Source organism: Pinus tabuliformis, chromosome 4_2 (assembly GCF_031772625.1).
Source record: "Pinus tabuliformis cultivar Carrire ecotype Pingquan chromosome 4_2, CPIR1, whole genome shotgun sequence".
NCBI classification, from domain to species: domain Eukaryota; kingdom Viridiplantae; phylum Streptophyta; class Pinopsida; order Pinales; family Pinaceae; genus Pinus; species Pinus tabuliformis.
Genome location: NC_142304.1, coordinates 688669834 through 688685059, shown reverse-complemented (window position 1 = coordinate 688685059; position 15226 = coordinate 688669834). Strand labels below are relative to the sequence as shown.

General features: G+C 37.2%; 1 protein-coding gene across 1 annotated transcript in view; it reads left to right on the top strand.

Annotated features, from left to right (window-relative positions):
* The window catches only part of LOC149171324 (vesicle-fusing ATPase-like), a 492059-nt gene that overhangs the window by 78596 nt on the left and 398237 nt on the right, over nucleotides 1-15226 (top strand). The window contains exon 7 of the mRNA XM_089424048.1: nucleotides 100-208. Within this exon, the coding sequence (XP_089280174.1) occupies nucleotides 100-208 (109 nt within the window). The remainder of the gene's footprint in view (nucleotides 1-99; nucleotides 209-15226) is intronic.

Below are 15226 nucleotides of genomic sequence, written 5' to 3'. Positions count from 1 at the left end.
ATCTTATCTGCTGTTTGAATGATGCATCAAGGCATTTTGTTTAAGATCTTAAATTCTAGACAATGATCATAAGAACCTTGGAATGGCTTCATTTTGCAGGTTGGGTATCAAGCATGTTAAAGGAATGCTGCTTCATGGACCCCCTGGAACAGGGAAGACCCTTATTGCTCGTCAAATTGGAAAGATGCTCAATGGCAAAGAACCAAAGGTGGGATATTATCGTCTTGGTCTAACATGGATTTTTTATTATTATTTTTTTATATTTTTTTTTTATGTTGTAAGCTTTCATTCAATGAAACATTTGACCTACCACTTGTTATGGATGGAAAACTAACGGACTGTTTGGACGACATTAATATTTTCCAAGATATGCCAATTAATGAAATGTATAAGTTCTGTCTTTTTCTCATGGTTGCAAAGAAGACAAAAATGCTTTAATTCTCTTATAGTCACTGAAGATATATTCTTATTGCTTTTGGGTGATTTTGATAGTGGGATCCACCCAGTTTTGGACAAGTCAGTGGTGGCGGCTTAGCAGTCCCCTTTTGTTTTTGTATAAAGTGCCCCATATGTATGATATCTGTCTATATATAATTGTTAGAGGGAGCATTTATCTTTCAGCTAATATTCATATTAAAGCCTTCTTTTGAAATAAGAAGGATATGAATTGCAAGTAGATAACTCAACATATTTTCTGCTTAGAGACAACCAAACAATGTTGCAGGATCCTTCCCCTCCGGATCTGGGGCAGATTCGCTTCACGGACGGATCTGCCACTGATCCATCGTGGATCAGTGGTTCCACTTTTTTCTTGCGGTTCTTGGAAAAATGGACACGTTGACCCGATTAACAGTGTTTTTGAACGGATTGGCCACGGATTTGCCGTGGATTGCGAGCGGATTCGGGAGAAAGGCGGACAGTTCCGCAGACTTGGTTTTTAGTTTTTCTGACTTGGGTTTTTGAATTGTTATGTGAGGAATTATGCTTCCCGAACACTCCCAAGGTGCCCCTAGACACTTTCTAGATGCTCCCTAATGGTAATGTTGAATTCTTAGAGTAAAAGTGACATTTTCCTTTATCTTTCATTTTCTCCCTTTTACTTAAATTTTTAACATTACCATGAAATGACTTAGGATGTTTGAGAGTGGTTCCAACCTCATCATACTTCACATGGGGAAGATAGAATTTGATATCCCATTCAAAATTCAACAGACTTAACAGTTTTCAGGATTTTAGGATCAATGGGATTGTGGTATTTAATTAGATGATATCATGTATGAGGGTATGTGATTGGCATTTAATCAAGAGCACAAAGCTCTATATGTACCCTGTTATGAACAAAGTTCGTACTCACAAGTTAAATACTTTAGAACACTTGGAATATGAAGATGTCCATGGAATATACAAGTATATATATGAAATGTATGCATGAGAATATGATGATGAAATTGTTATAAATGAGGGCCCATATATACACCTAGGTGGGTACCCCTTCATGAATGGTCATGTCTTTTGAGAGATACCTCTTTAGTACACTAATTGTTGTTAACTATTTAATTATTAATTATTTACATTCATAACATTGCCTTCCCCTTTAGAAAAACTTTGTCCTCAAAGCTTATGAATGAAAAGGCTTGATCTCTTTTTTGTCTCGAATGTCTTCTCATCTCAGAATTGTCATCTTCGATGATACAAGACGATATGAACTTCTGAGTGTGATACAAAATTGTCGTACCGTGAAATGATTTAACCATCCAAAATCAATCTTTTGTGGAACATTATGATTACTTGATACCTGGGATAAATTGTTATCATAAGACTAGATTGTGCTGACATTAATATTCTTTGAAACATAAGTTTGTTGTTTCTATTATGAGTGATATGGATAAGCACACTGATTGAGATGTCTGCTCTTGCGATTCAGATGCTGATAAGTAGTTTTTGTGATTTGATTTTCTCTTATCATCTGTGTGGCAAATTCCTAACTTACTTTAGGGACTGATGTTGTTGAATTAGTTACAAACTCCACTTAGAATTTTCATCGTCTGAACTGCAACATCAAAATATGCTTTTACCTTTGTCATCTTCTTGAGTTGTGATATTGACTGGATCAGTATTCGTTCATTTTTCAACTTGAATTTTACATCTAAAAATTTCGACACTTCCTTTTTGATAAATTGTTGTACTTCATTTTCCAACAACTTTTTGTCCTTCTTAAGCTTCTTAATTTACATCAGTAATTTCTCATTGTGGTCCTTGAGGTGAGTAACTTCTTTATTTTTGTTTGCAATAATCTTTTCAACTTCCTTCTGCATATTTTGCATTGACTTCTGGTTTTCTTGAAGAATTACTTTTGAGGTATATTTTACATTTTCTAGTGTTATTGAATTTGGCTTCAATGTATCATCCTGTAGCGTTGTTTTTTCATTTTGTAGGAAAATGTCAAAAACTTCTTTTTCGTATTTAGGATGAAGGACCCTAGTGATTCTGTCTAGGGCGCACCCACAATTATATCACTATCGTCACAAAATAAGGTTTTAACGATGAATGCGAGACAAAAGTATAGTCTCCAATATTTAGTTGTAGATTGCTTATGTCATATTGTTTTTTATTAGTCGAATCCATCGTTTCGATTATATTCGATTCAGGAATCATTAATTGGTGAGCACATTCAGTACTAACATAATTATTATCTTTAGTAAGATCAATAGAGAGTCGAGACTATAATTTTCTTTCCTGCAAGTGATCATTAGTGCAGTAACACTTTTACTATAGCTTTTAGGAAATCTTCCATTACTAGTCTGGCCCGATGAAGGAGATATTAAGATAACTAACATTTTTAATGGGTTCCTAAGTATTAATATAAAACTGGGTTAGAAGGTTCTAAATGACATGGATCAAGCCAAATCTAATCTTAACTGTTGATTAGAGATGTAATCTCGGACATTGAAGACTCAACAGGAAAAGTATAAGAGGAGGCTTGAGGGTCAGCTGGAGATACGCCAGAGTGATCAATTAGTTCGATTTTCTAGAGCAAGGTTTACTAAGAGAAATCGAACCAGTGATCAGAGTTGTAGCGAGGGGCAATGAGTGGAAGGCAGAGAGGCAGAGATAATGTCGGAAGACCAGTGCAGAGGTAGAGAGGCAGACACAGAGCCAACAGGAACCACACAGAGGCCAATAGTGACTGCGCAGAGGCCAGAAGGGCCTGCGTGAGTGCCGCAGAGGTTGCAGAAGTGACATAAAGGGCCAGAGAGGCTGCGTAGAGCCTCAGAGGGCTGACGCAGAGGCTAGGAGGGCTGACGCAGTGCCTCAGAGAGGTGCTGGAGAGGGTTTTGTGGAGCAAACTTTCAGAATATCTGCTTCCGAAGAGAGGTATTACTGCCAGATTATTTTCTCTATCGGGTGAGCCAGTTTGGCACCCAATGTACTCAAGAAAAGCTGCTTAATAATAAAACCCTCATAACTGCTGCACCGATTTTCCCAAGTTGGGTTTTTCCGGGGACTATTGTCCAAAAATAACGGTGTCCCTTGTGTGTTTGTCTATTTCTTCTAGTTGTTGATCTGTAGATGGTTGAGATTGCATTGTGTTTATTTCAATATTTATATGGTTAAATAACTTGTTAGTAATTAAACAAGTAGGCGGAATAAACCAGATAGTGCAGGAAAATTTCTAACGGGTTAGACTTAGAAATTTCAACACTCATAAGAAGAGTTGGATTGGTAAGCTATCTTTAAGCATCAAACATTGTAACCAACATTGTCAACATAGTAAGGCCTTAACTTGACAAACTCTTTCTTATACAAGAGCAGAACATTAAGAGGCTTTACGTGAGATACCACACTACCTCTTCAAGGTACATACCCTATCCGGATGTTCACTGGGCATGTCCTTTAGGACTATTCTTACCTTGGATTCCCAATCCTCAAAGAATGTCGGTCCTCTTCGACCACTCTTGTCTTTGATACCTGTCCAATCCTTAACTAGTGTCGGTCTATTTCCTATCCTCAAGGAAATCATAGATGCTTATCCAATCCTCCATTCTCCATTCTCACTTCATGGCCTTCACTTGGACTTACGGTTGTTAGTCTTGGTCAAATGCATGACACATGAAGGAGAGAATATAAATGTGATGCTTATCATCATTCCCTCTCAACCAAAGAGGAGATCTCTATTCCCACTTGTTTTAGGGAATTTATCCTTGCTCCTTTTCATGCATTCAGGGAGACTCCTTTTACTCAAATATAGTGGAGAATCTTTCATTTCCTTTTGGATGGGAAGTCATAACCACAAGTTTTTTTCTAGCTTGTCTTTATAAGTGTATCTTCATAGCTACATGGCTGCCTCGTTCCTTTGTATCTCATTATATTGAGCTTCCTTCTTCCTAGAGCCATCTTCCTTTTTCAATCTTGTGACAGGGTTCATGCCATCAACCTTTCGTATCACTTTCCTGTAGATATCATTAATGAAGGCATTGTATAGATCCTTCTAAAAATAGAGTTAACCAAAGCTCCCTCTGAAAGTGATCTTCATGAATTATTAGGCTATCTTCTTATATTGCTACCTTTCAATCTCAATATGATGATGTAAAAACCTTGACTACATAATTGCCAAAACCATATATTCAATCCATATGTACTTTGAATTGAGTTCTAGACCCACAGTTGAACTTTCCTGAACTATCATCACACGTTCCTGCAATATCCTTCCAGGTAGCAAAACAATATGTTAACTAGATAACCAATATCAAAATATTAATATCAGTCTTACCTTGTCGCGATTGCCCTCTCCTCAAAGTATCAACTTACTTGAGTTCTTCGAGATCAACATCTTTTCACATGATCCTTCTCCATATGAATATTTTCTTCATGCATTAATTTTAATCAGAGTGCCCATGGATCAAACTTGATTACTAAGCTACACTATTATCCTTGGAGTTGTCATTGTTAACTCCCTTTCTTTCTTCATGAGATTATACTTGATGTTGATCAATATCCTATGCGATCTAGTGTGAGAGACTTGATCTGTAGCCATTCCAAAGTATGTCAAATTTCTTCTTTCAAGCATCATGCAACCATATGGAAGACTTACCGAGCATATTTTTATAACCAACTTCTTCTGCAAGATTCTATACACTTGAACCCTACCCTAGAGAAGTGCTACTTAAAATTTATGTCACAAGGTTCGTTGAACTTTAACCTTGAGGTTCGAATTTTGGCGAACCTTAAAAAAAATTTGAGGTTCGGCGAACCTCATCGAACCTCATAGCCATTGACCAAGTCCATAGATCAAAACTCATAACTTCCTGTCGCAACTCAAGCTTGTAATTTATCCTTGCAGTTTCCATGTCTGTGATAGCATTTTTGATGTTTACTGATGTTGATTTCTTACTATTTTATCGTATAATTCATTTTAAATCAATATATATAGACGAACCTCATCAAAACATTCGAACTCAAACCAAACCTAATCATTGTCGAACCCGAACTCAAACCCAAACCATGTGACATTGCTTAAAACATGCATGCCTTTGCTTCCATGTAACTATCTCGCCATCCTTCTTGAATGAGCCTGCTCTTTATACTTGTCGAAGATTATTTCTTTCACATTGCAACTCGACCATTTGCATTCCTTCATCCTTAAAGAGTATTGTTTCCATACTAGATGGAATGTATACTAGTCATGTCATAATGCTCCTTCCAAGAACCTTCCAAATTTATGGTTCTTATAGGATCTTGATGATCTCTCTTTGCAAAATGACTACTTCTAACAATATGTTAGAAAATGCTTGGATGAATTATAATATGCAATATGGTCCTGATCTTCTCGTTCTTGAAAGCTAGATGATTCCTATCAAAGCAATTTAATCAAGTAGACTCTAATTCTTCTATTATCGCATGCTTCTATCTATGATGCCATGTTTTTACAAAAACCAAGACTCTCTTAGAGTATACAATAATGCGTGCTACTCTAAATAAAAGAAAGACAAATTTCGTAAAGAACCTGACAGTGACGGAGCTTCCTTCAATAGTAAAGATCTTTGGGATCTTCTCCTTTCGACTTCTTCTCAAGTTATCCCTTTTCTTTAGCTATGTGAGCTTCACTTCCTTACTTTCTTTTGTTGTCCTGCTTGTTTGGACAATCCCTCTTACAGTGACCAAACTCATTGTATCCAAAGCATTGAATCTGGACATATCTGTCATTTTCTTGGACTTTCCAAACTTCCCTTTAATCAACTTCTTGGTTCTTGCAATGAAGGCTTGGGATCTTTCATTTAATTTAGTGTCATCCTTTGCCTTGATCTTGGATTCTTCCAAGATACATTGAGCCCACAATTCATCAAAAGGTGTGGTATATTTCTTTGAGTAGATGCTAGTTGCAAAACTACTCCAATCAGGTGGCAAAGCATTTAGTACACAAATAGTCATCTCAGAGTCTGTAACAGTCTCCCCAAGCCCTTGCAACTGGTCTCTTATTTGTGAGATCTTCATTAGATAGGTGGCCATGTCTTCATCCTTTGATTTCCTTATTCTATATAGTTGATTCCTCAAGGAAATCTTTTGACCTGATGTACTAGTTGTCTCCCTGCTTACACACCTAAGTTAATATGGGAAAAATACTCAACCCCAATAGGTGTGGCCTTGGTGGCAAAGCTCAGAGAAGGGGCTGTCATCTAATCCCAACTCTCTCTGTCTGGGCTCTCTCTTAGCTAAAGCTAAGGGAGGTGGACCCTAAGGAAGGTTTCTAAAGGAAAGAGTTGTTGAAAACAACAAGCTCTAGGAGTCTAAGGGCAAGGAAATTGAAGCGAACAAAGTTCCTTCTTAAGATTAATTACTCCAAAAGACTTGGAATATCAAATTATCCATTAAGGATATAAATATTATATTAAATTTGTGAATAAGAATAAGAATGATGATGAATTACATTGAGAACGAGAGGCTTGCTTATATACCAAGCAAGTGTCTCTTCATGAAGAGTCATGTCTTATTAGACATGCCTCTTCAACCTAATTACTACTTAACTAATAATTAATTATGATTATTATCATTTACATTATATTTATATTATTTATATATTTTATTCGTTACATTGCCTCCTTCCTCAAAGAGCTTTGTCCTCAAGCTTGTCGATGAAAAAAGGCATGATCTCTTTTTCGGCTTTGAAAGTATTTCTCTCTTGGAACAGTCATCTTTGTCGATACAAGCTGATATGATCTTCTTAGTGACAAACAGAATTGTCGCACCAAGAAGGGATCAGACCATCCCAGATTAATCTTCTGTATAACATTCTGATCACTGGAATTTTGTGACAACTTGTTAGCATAAGACTGGATTGAGATTACATCACTATTATCTGGAACATCAGTTTGTTGTTTCGGTTCTGACTTATTCAAATATGTAGCATGGTTGATTCGTCTGTTCTCATGATTCGGATGCCGATATGGAACCTTTTTCGTTTGATTTTTCCTTACTGGGCATGCTACAATTTTTATATTTTCTTCTGGCGAAGATGTTGAGTTTGTTATGAAACATTCATTGGGGATGTTCATCGTTTGAATTGCAACATCCACGCGCGTCTTTTCTTCAACTTGCTTGTCTTCTTCTTGAGTTGTGACATTCATTGAATCGGTATTTGTTATTTTGTCATCAACTTGAATTCCTACATTTGATGCTTCCTTCTTGATAAGTTGTTGTACCTGGTTTTCTAATGACTTCTTATCCTTCTTAAGTTTCTTAATTTGTGTCAACAATTTTTCACTATGGTTTTTAAGTCGATAAACTTCTTCATTTTTGTCAATAGTGATTTTGTCAATTTCATTTTGCATATTTTGTAATACCTTTTTACCTTCTTGAGAAATTACTTTTGAAATATCCGATATATCTTCTAGCGTTACTGAATTAGGTTTCAGTGTAACATCTTGGAGCGTTATTTTCTTCTTCTTGTAAGAAAATGTTAAAAACTTTTTCTTAGTATTTAGAATAAAGGAACCTAGAGTTTTCATCCATGGTGATCCCAAAACAATGTCACTATCGTTAAAAGATAGGGTTTGCACGGTGAATTGTGAGGTAAAAGTATAATCTCCAATATTTAGGTGTAAATTGCTTATATCATATTGTTTGCCAAAAAAATTTGTTTCAACTATATTTGATTCAGGAATCACCAATTGATTAGCACATTTAGGACTAACATAATTACTTCTTTCAGTAGGACTGATAGAGATTATGATGTCTCTTCCTGCGAGTGATCCTTTGATGTTAAATAGTGTGCGAACACATGTACTACGGGTTTCAGGAAACCTTTCATTACTAGTCTCCATTTTTTCCTTGATGTTTTTACGTAAACAATATGTCAACTGGAGCTATTTTTATTATAAAATATCACTTATTTCTCCTATATATATTTTTCAAATATTCTCCTCTTCTTCTTCTTTTTTTGGTTCGCTCTTTTAATAAAAAATTTATATAATAAAAATTTATATATATTATAAAATTATAATTATATAAAATTTATATATACTTTTTTGAGACCCACTTTTCCTTTTATATGTAACTATATAAGGCTTATATAGTATCCTTTTTTATAATTATAATAATATTTTTTTCTCGGAAAATTTGGATGAGACGTGACTCTTGGTACGGTCACAATCTTTAGATTTGAACGATTAAAATTATTTAGATCACACTTTTTTTTCTCTAATGTCATCAAAATATCTTTTACTTTTAAAATACCATAGGCTATTAACATGGGTTGTTTTTAAAACCTCCTGTAAAAAGTAATATTTACCTTTCACGTAAGAGCTTTTGTATTCTTGTTTCTTTAACTTTTAGAATACCATGGGCTATTACCATGGGTTGTTTTTAAAACCTTCGTTAAAATGTTCTCCACGTAAAAAGTAAAACGTATTCCTTTTGTTTTTTGTTTTTCTTTTTTTTCTTTTAACTTTTTAAAATACCATGGGCAATTACCATGGGTTGTTTTTAAAACCACAGGCTTCTCCAGGTAAAAAGCTTTAAATATACTTGGTATGAGATTTTGTATGCGTTTTGTTTTTTGTTTTTTTACTTTTTATTTTCTTCTTCTTTTTTTAATTTATTTACTTATATTTTTTTTTGGTTATTTTTTTTTTTTTAATGGCCAAAGGCCTAAAAAATGGAGAATCTCCCAATATATAGCGAAACGCTTCAATTATGACAGCAACAAGGTTGATGATAGGTTGATAGCCAAAGGCCTGGTGATCAGCCAAACGTGGCTCTGATACCACATGAAGCGAACAAAGTTCCTTCTTAAGATTAATTACTCCAAAAGACTTGGAATATCAAATTATCCATTAAGGATATAAATATTATATTAAATATGTGAATAAGAATAAGAATGATGATGAATTACAATGAGAACGAGAGGCTTGCTTATATACCAAGCAAGTGTCTCTTCATGAAGAGTCATGTCTTATTAGACATGCCTCTTCAACCTAATTACTACTTAACTAATAATTAATTATGATTATTATCATTTACATTATATTTATATTATTTATATATTTTATTCGTTACAGAAATCACTTCCCAATGGAACTTGATTTAATATTAGCATGTACAATAGTTAATGAGCAATGTAAAAAATAAATTCTATTTAAATTCAATATGGCATTCAACAAAAGTAAAGATGAGAAACCAGTGCCTTATAAACAATGCTCAAGTAAAGATTATATACTTGCAAAAATGGAAATAGCACTTCAAGTTACAATGGTAAGCAATGCTGCAATACAAATGTTACTACAAGAGATATTGAAATAATGAGCAGTAAGATACAACTTGCAAAACAAATGAAACTTGTACTTTGAAAGAAATGCTCAAATAAAATATAACAACATCAAATAGCCATGAGCAAAAGTTTAGATAACAAGTACAATAATATTGCAAGTAAGATAGAAAGCCCACAAATCAAATTGATGCAAAATGAGATGATGCCAAATTAGACTATGTGAGATGCAAGTTATCTTGGTTAATTTTAATTAAATGCCTAATCTATGGTGAAAAATCTTCCTTCAATTTCTTACAACAAGGTAAAGATTGGGGTGAGTTGCAAGGAAGATGGGCTAAGGAGGCACAAGTCCTTTGTTAACGATACCCTTCCCAAGATCCTTGCAGTCCACGTGCCTTAGTCCTACAAGGGCTCGACTACAAGAGAATTACGAGGTCACATGTTTTAACCTTACTGCGTACACAAGTGAAAGAAAATCAGAAAGATTTGTCCTAAAATGTCTATTCTACCAAGCTTATGCTTGGAGGTAGATTCAAAAGTGCAATCCTAAGATTAATATGCAAGCGAAACGCCTAAAAGTTAATGAAGTGCATCCAAAGAAGTATATTGATAACAATGTGCTTCAAATAGAGAGATAACAAATGAAATTTGTGATCAAGATTGCATTAAGCACAATATGACATAAACTGGTAATGATGCTCAGTAAAGCAGGTACCAATAACTCAATGGAAATAATGAAGGAAAATTAACTCAATGTTTAAAATACCAACTCAAGTGCCTTGAAATGAAAAATGTATCTTCACTGCAACATATGATGATAAATATCCAAGTGAAAATTGTATCATAAAACACATGAGCATAGGGTAATGAGTTACTCCAATATGAAATGTAAGTTGAGCTATGTTACCCACTACCTGTGGGTAGTATGCATAGGAGAAATCTTTTTCTCTTAGATGGTCCTCAGCCGACATCCAACAACCCCTTGCAACCACCAGATAGATCGATGTGCCATTTTCTCTGCCACCTGAGCCAACCATGTGGTCCCTCGCCCATCTGTTATGAATGTATGTTTGAAGGTGGGCCTCCCGACCCCAAAGGTATGACTTTTCATTAGTTTAGTTGAGTAATTTTGTTTACTTTTCATGGACACTTTTTGGCATGGATTGGTGGGGGGATTCGGTGGAAAGAGTGGGCTAGGTCTGTGCTCTTGTCTCCTCTGCCCGATTTGGTGTTTAGCCTTGTATCCTAGTCCCATGGAATCTCCTTTACTGGCCACTAGATTTAGGGTTAGCACTACATGAGAAATCCTGATTTTGGTTGCATGGACCTGCTTCCTGACACCATATACACCACCACTTTCCACTCATTTTGACCCCAATCATCATTTTTCCCATCCGGGTCCATTGGGTCCACATAGGATTAGCCTCCCCCTCCCCTTGCCCACACCTTGGGTCGGGCCAAGAACGATGCCCCGAAGATTGATGCAGCTGAAAAGAAAAGAAAAAGCATAATTTGTCCACTCTCAACAGGAAATGTACGACAGAATGTAAAAGATGGTCGGGATACACAAATTTAGTATGTGGGCAAAAGCCAAGCATAAGCTCTACCCCTTATATATGGCCATCACCCTGGTTCCCTTGGGCCCTAGATGAGCCCCCTCCACATTGAGGAACCCATGACTGCCCTAACCCCTGATGGGCAATGAAATGTCCCACCTTAAAAGGGGGTACCTATTGCTATATACCATACATCATGATCTCATCCCCTAGAGCCCCGAGTAGTTACGAAGCAAAATCAATAAAAGGCCAAAGGCATATGAAGAAGGGTGGAAAAACAAAGGCCGGGGTAACTTATGTACCACGATTTCTCCCCCCTACTCTCATATACCCAAGTGTGGGTTTCCCTCATTATAGCTACCCCTTTGTCCCATAACATGTGGCTTGGATTCTTCCCTTGACCCCACTCCATTCCATTATTATATCACTTGACACCTTCCATTTGATGGATGTACCATGGACATGTCACCCCCTTTAAAGGTTGAAACCACCTAATAGGGTGCTTGGTTAACCCCCTTATTGAGCTTGGAGACACTTGTACATGCCAAAGCCCACTATGGAAGGGCATGCCACCATGAAGTGTCTCATTGATTCCATGATTTGTAAACTCTTTTACTTGATTATTCTAATTATTTGTTGTATTGGAGGGCAAGGGGACACATTGGATCTTATGCAGGATTGCGAGTGGGTTTCCATTTGGGGGCTTGGTCTCCATATACGGGGTCCTAGCCCTCCAGAAGGCCACATGGGCAGTAGTAGGGTAAGCATTAAGAGCCACGGGCCTCCACCATAGTAAAGATTACTTCATGGATCCCCAACACCAATCATTGATTGCTCGTGTTCCACCTTTTGGATGAGGATGATGCACCTGGTTCACTATGCCCAACTGGCTCCACACTTGGAAAATGTTCTAGGGTCCAGAGGATGTCTCCCGCTGCAAAGGGAGGGCTTATGTCATCATCCTAGCTCTTACAGATTGTCTATAGGAATTTTCAATCCACTTGGAGACCCATGAGGATGTCTTTGTGCCCCCACACATACTTGGGAGCACCACAGGTTCTTGCTTGAAAAACAAGGGGCCAATCCCTTGTCCACTATGTTTGGAGTCCATTTTCACATCATGGCACCCCTTGGACTTCACTAGATCTCCTCAAAGGCCCGACGACTCATTATATTGATCATTCTGCTGGAATTTCTATGTTTAACCCGTTAGAAATTCTTCCTGTACTATCTGGTTTATTTCTTCCTACTTGTTTAATTACTCAACAAGTTATTTACCATGTAAATACTGAAAATAAACACTAGTACAGTATCAACATCTACAGATCATCCACTGAAAGAAAACAAGCACACAAGTGACACTGTTATTTTTGGACCATTGTCCCCGGAAAACCCAATGCAAGAAAACTGGTGCAACTATTCAGAGGGTTATATTATCATGCAGTTTATCAGAGTACAACTGGGTGCCTAAACTGGCTCACCCGATAGAGAAAAATATGGTAGCAATACCTCTATATCTGGAAACATCCCTCGAACCCTCTTCGACACAACTGAAGCTCAGCGCTGGCCCTTTTGGCCTCTGCGTTAGCCTCCTATTGACTTACGTTAGCCCCAAGACTCTCTGCGTCAGCCCTCTGAGGCATTGTGCAGCCTCTGGGAGCCTCTGCGTCACTCCCTCTGCCCTTTGCGTGGATGACACAATCTCTCTAGGCTCTGCGCTGCCTCTGTTGGGATTTGCGTAGCCTAGACTGACTGCTGCTCTGGCTCTCTCTGCTTCTGTGCTGGTCTCCCAGTGTTGTCCTTGCCTCTTTGCCTCGTACTCACTGCCCCTCGCTGTTGATCACTGATTCGCTTTTGCTTAGCAACCCCTCTCTAGCAAAATGAATGATTGATCACTCTGGTGTGTTCTCCAACTGACCCTCAAGCCTCCTCTTATACTTTTATTGTTGGTCCATCAACGACCGAGACTAAATCTCTAATCAATGGCTAAGATTAGATTTGGCTTGATCCATGTCATTTAGAACCTTTTAACCCAGTTTTATATTAATACCCATTAATATTTTTATTTTCCTATGTTTAGACTTAGGAACCCATTAAAAATATTAATTATTTTAATATCTCCTTCACTGGGCAGAATTTCCCCAAACTGTTTCTGGGTCTTGGATATCTCATGTGCTTTAGCCTCTCCACCAATTTTCATGGCTAGAGCACATTCGATGCTACCCCAAATTAACACATTCTACTCTCTTGAGAGGCTTATTCTTATGTTATTGAGTTATCTTGGTGGGCTTGTCACCAAGGAGTGTTATTATAACGCGTTATTTTATTATTTGGGGCTTAATTAGGCCAAATTAGCTAAATCGAATTCATTAGAGATTGCATAATTAGATGAGAGGTGATTCATTCTCTCATCATCACTTGGATTGGGTTATTGGCTCTTGTGAGATTTTCGCTCTCTCTTTTGGAGGACGAGTTTGGATGATATGAATGAATTTTGATGTTTGGATCTTTTTCTCTTGTCTTGGAGCTTCACTATTGGCATAATATGATGATTGGATATACTCTTTTGCACATGTAAGTAATATTTTCATGCTAATTCTTGTTATTTACTTCGTCACATGAATGTTGCTGGGAGTTTCGCCTTACAAGTTTGAAATTTACTGATTTTCTATACGAATTTGTGGGAATTTTGATCTTTTATAGCGTTGCATCATGTCATGGGCCATGTATGAAAGGGTGAATGTTCCTAGAGATTATTTGTGTTAAATACATCTTGATAAGTCATCATTTATTGCAAATCGAAGTGTAAAGTTCTTGAAGTAGCTGCTCACATGCCCTAATGCCATGCGAAGTTGCTTGAAGGCCTCCTTGATTGGGTGAACCCCCTTACAAACAACAAATTCTCCTTAAATCCATCTCTCCCAATGGGCAAGGCACTAATCCTTCCATAGGTGATCACTTTCTAAGCTTATTTCTCTCACCTCTCCTCTTTCTAGGCCTAACCACCATAGGTCACCTAGGGCATCATTTATCTCACGTTCTAGCCATCAAAAGACTTCGATCTCTTTTCCATAATTGCGCTAGGATTTTCTCTAGAGGCCCTCCAAATTTCAAGAAATTCCGACTGTGGGATCTTGAGATACACTGAGCCCTAGCTCAAAGATCATTTCTTGCCCTAGGTTTCCCATTACTAGTTGCCTCATTGGGATCATTGTGTGTAATCAAAAGAAAATATCTCCGTTGATCCTCTTCTCTTCCCTAATTAGGTCAAGCCCTTCCTTGGGTGATCAATTCCATACCCTTGACGTAATTTTGGGTTCGTTTGGCCTCATGTTGTCCCATAACCTATTAACGCCAAAAATCACATAGAAGCCAAATCTCCATAAAAATCTCTAAGTCTAGGAACCTTCTTGGTAAGACATACTCTCAAACTCTAGCCCTAAAGATCCTCTTAGCCCTTCCTAGAGAGCCTATCACCTTGCTTCCAAAGCAAGCAACCCATCTAATTGAGTCTCTCTTGTGAATAGGCTTAGGAATCACTTCATTATCTTATTCTCGTGATTCCTCATATACCAAAACTCCTTCCATCCTTGAAAGTCCGTAAAAAGTAGGGAGCCTTAGCTGAGGTGACATTGGGCTATCACTCCATTGTTTCCCTCGACCTAGTAGTTGCTCTATAGGAACCCCTCCTAGGACCCTTGCTAGTTTGAGTTGTAACAAGCTAATGAACCAAAAATGCACAATTAGATTGTTCAAGCTAGATTGCAAATAAATGAAACTTGCAAAAATTTGCTCCAAGTGTTAAGATGTGCTCAAAGTGAGATTCCAAATTGAAACAAGTTGCAAGTAAACTAGACCAAATTGAGCATGAAACTATGAGGTAAGTGAATGAAATTGAAACTAGATG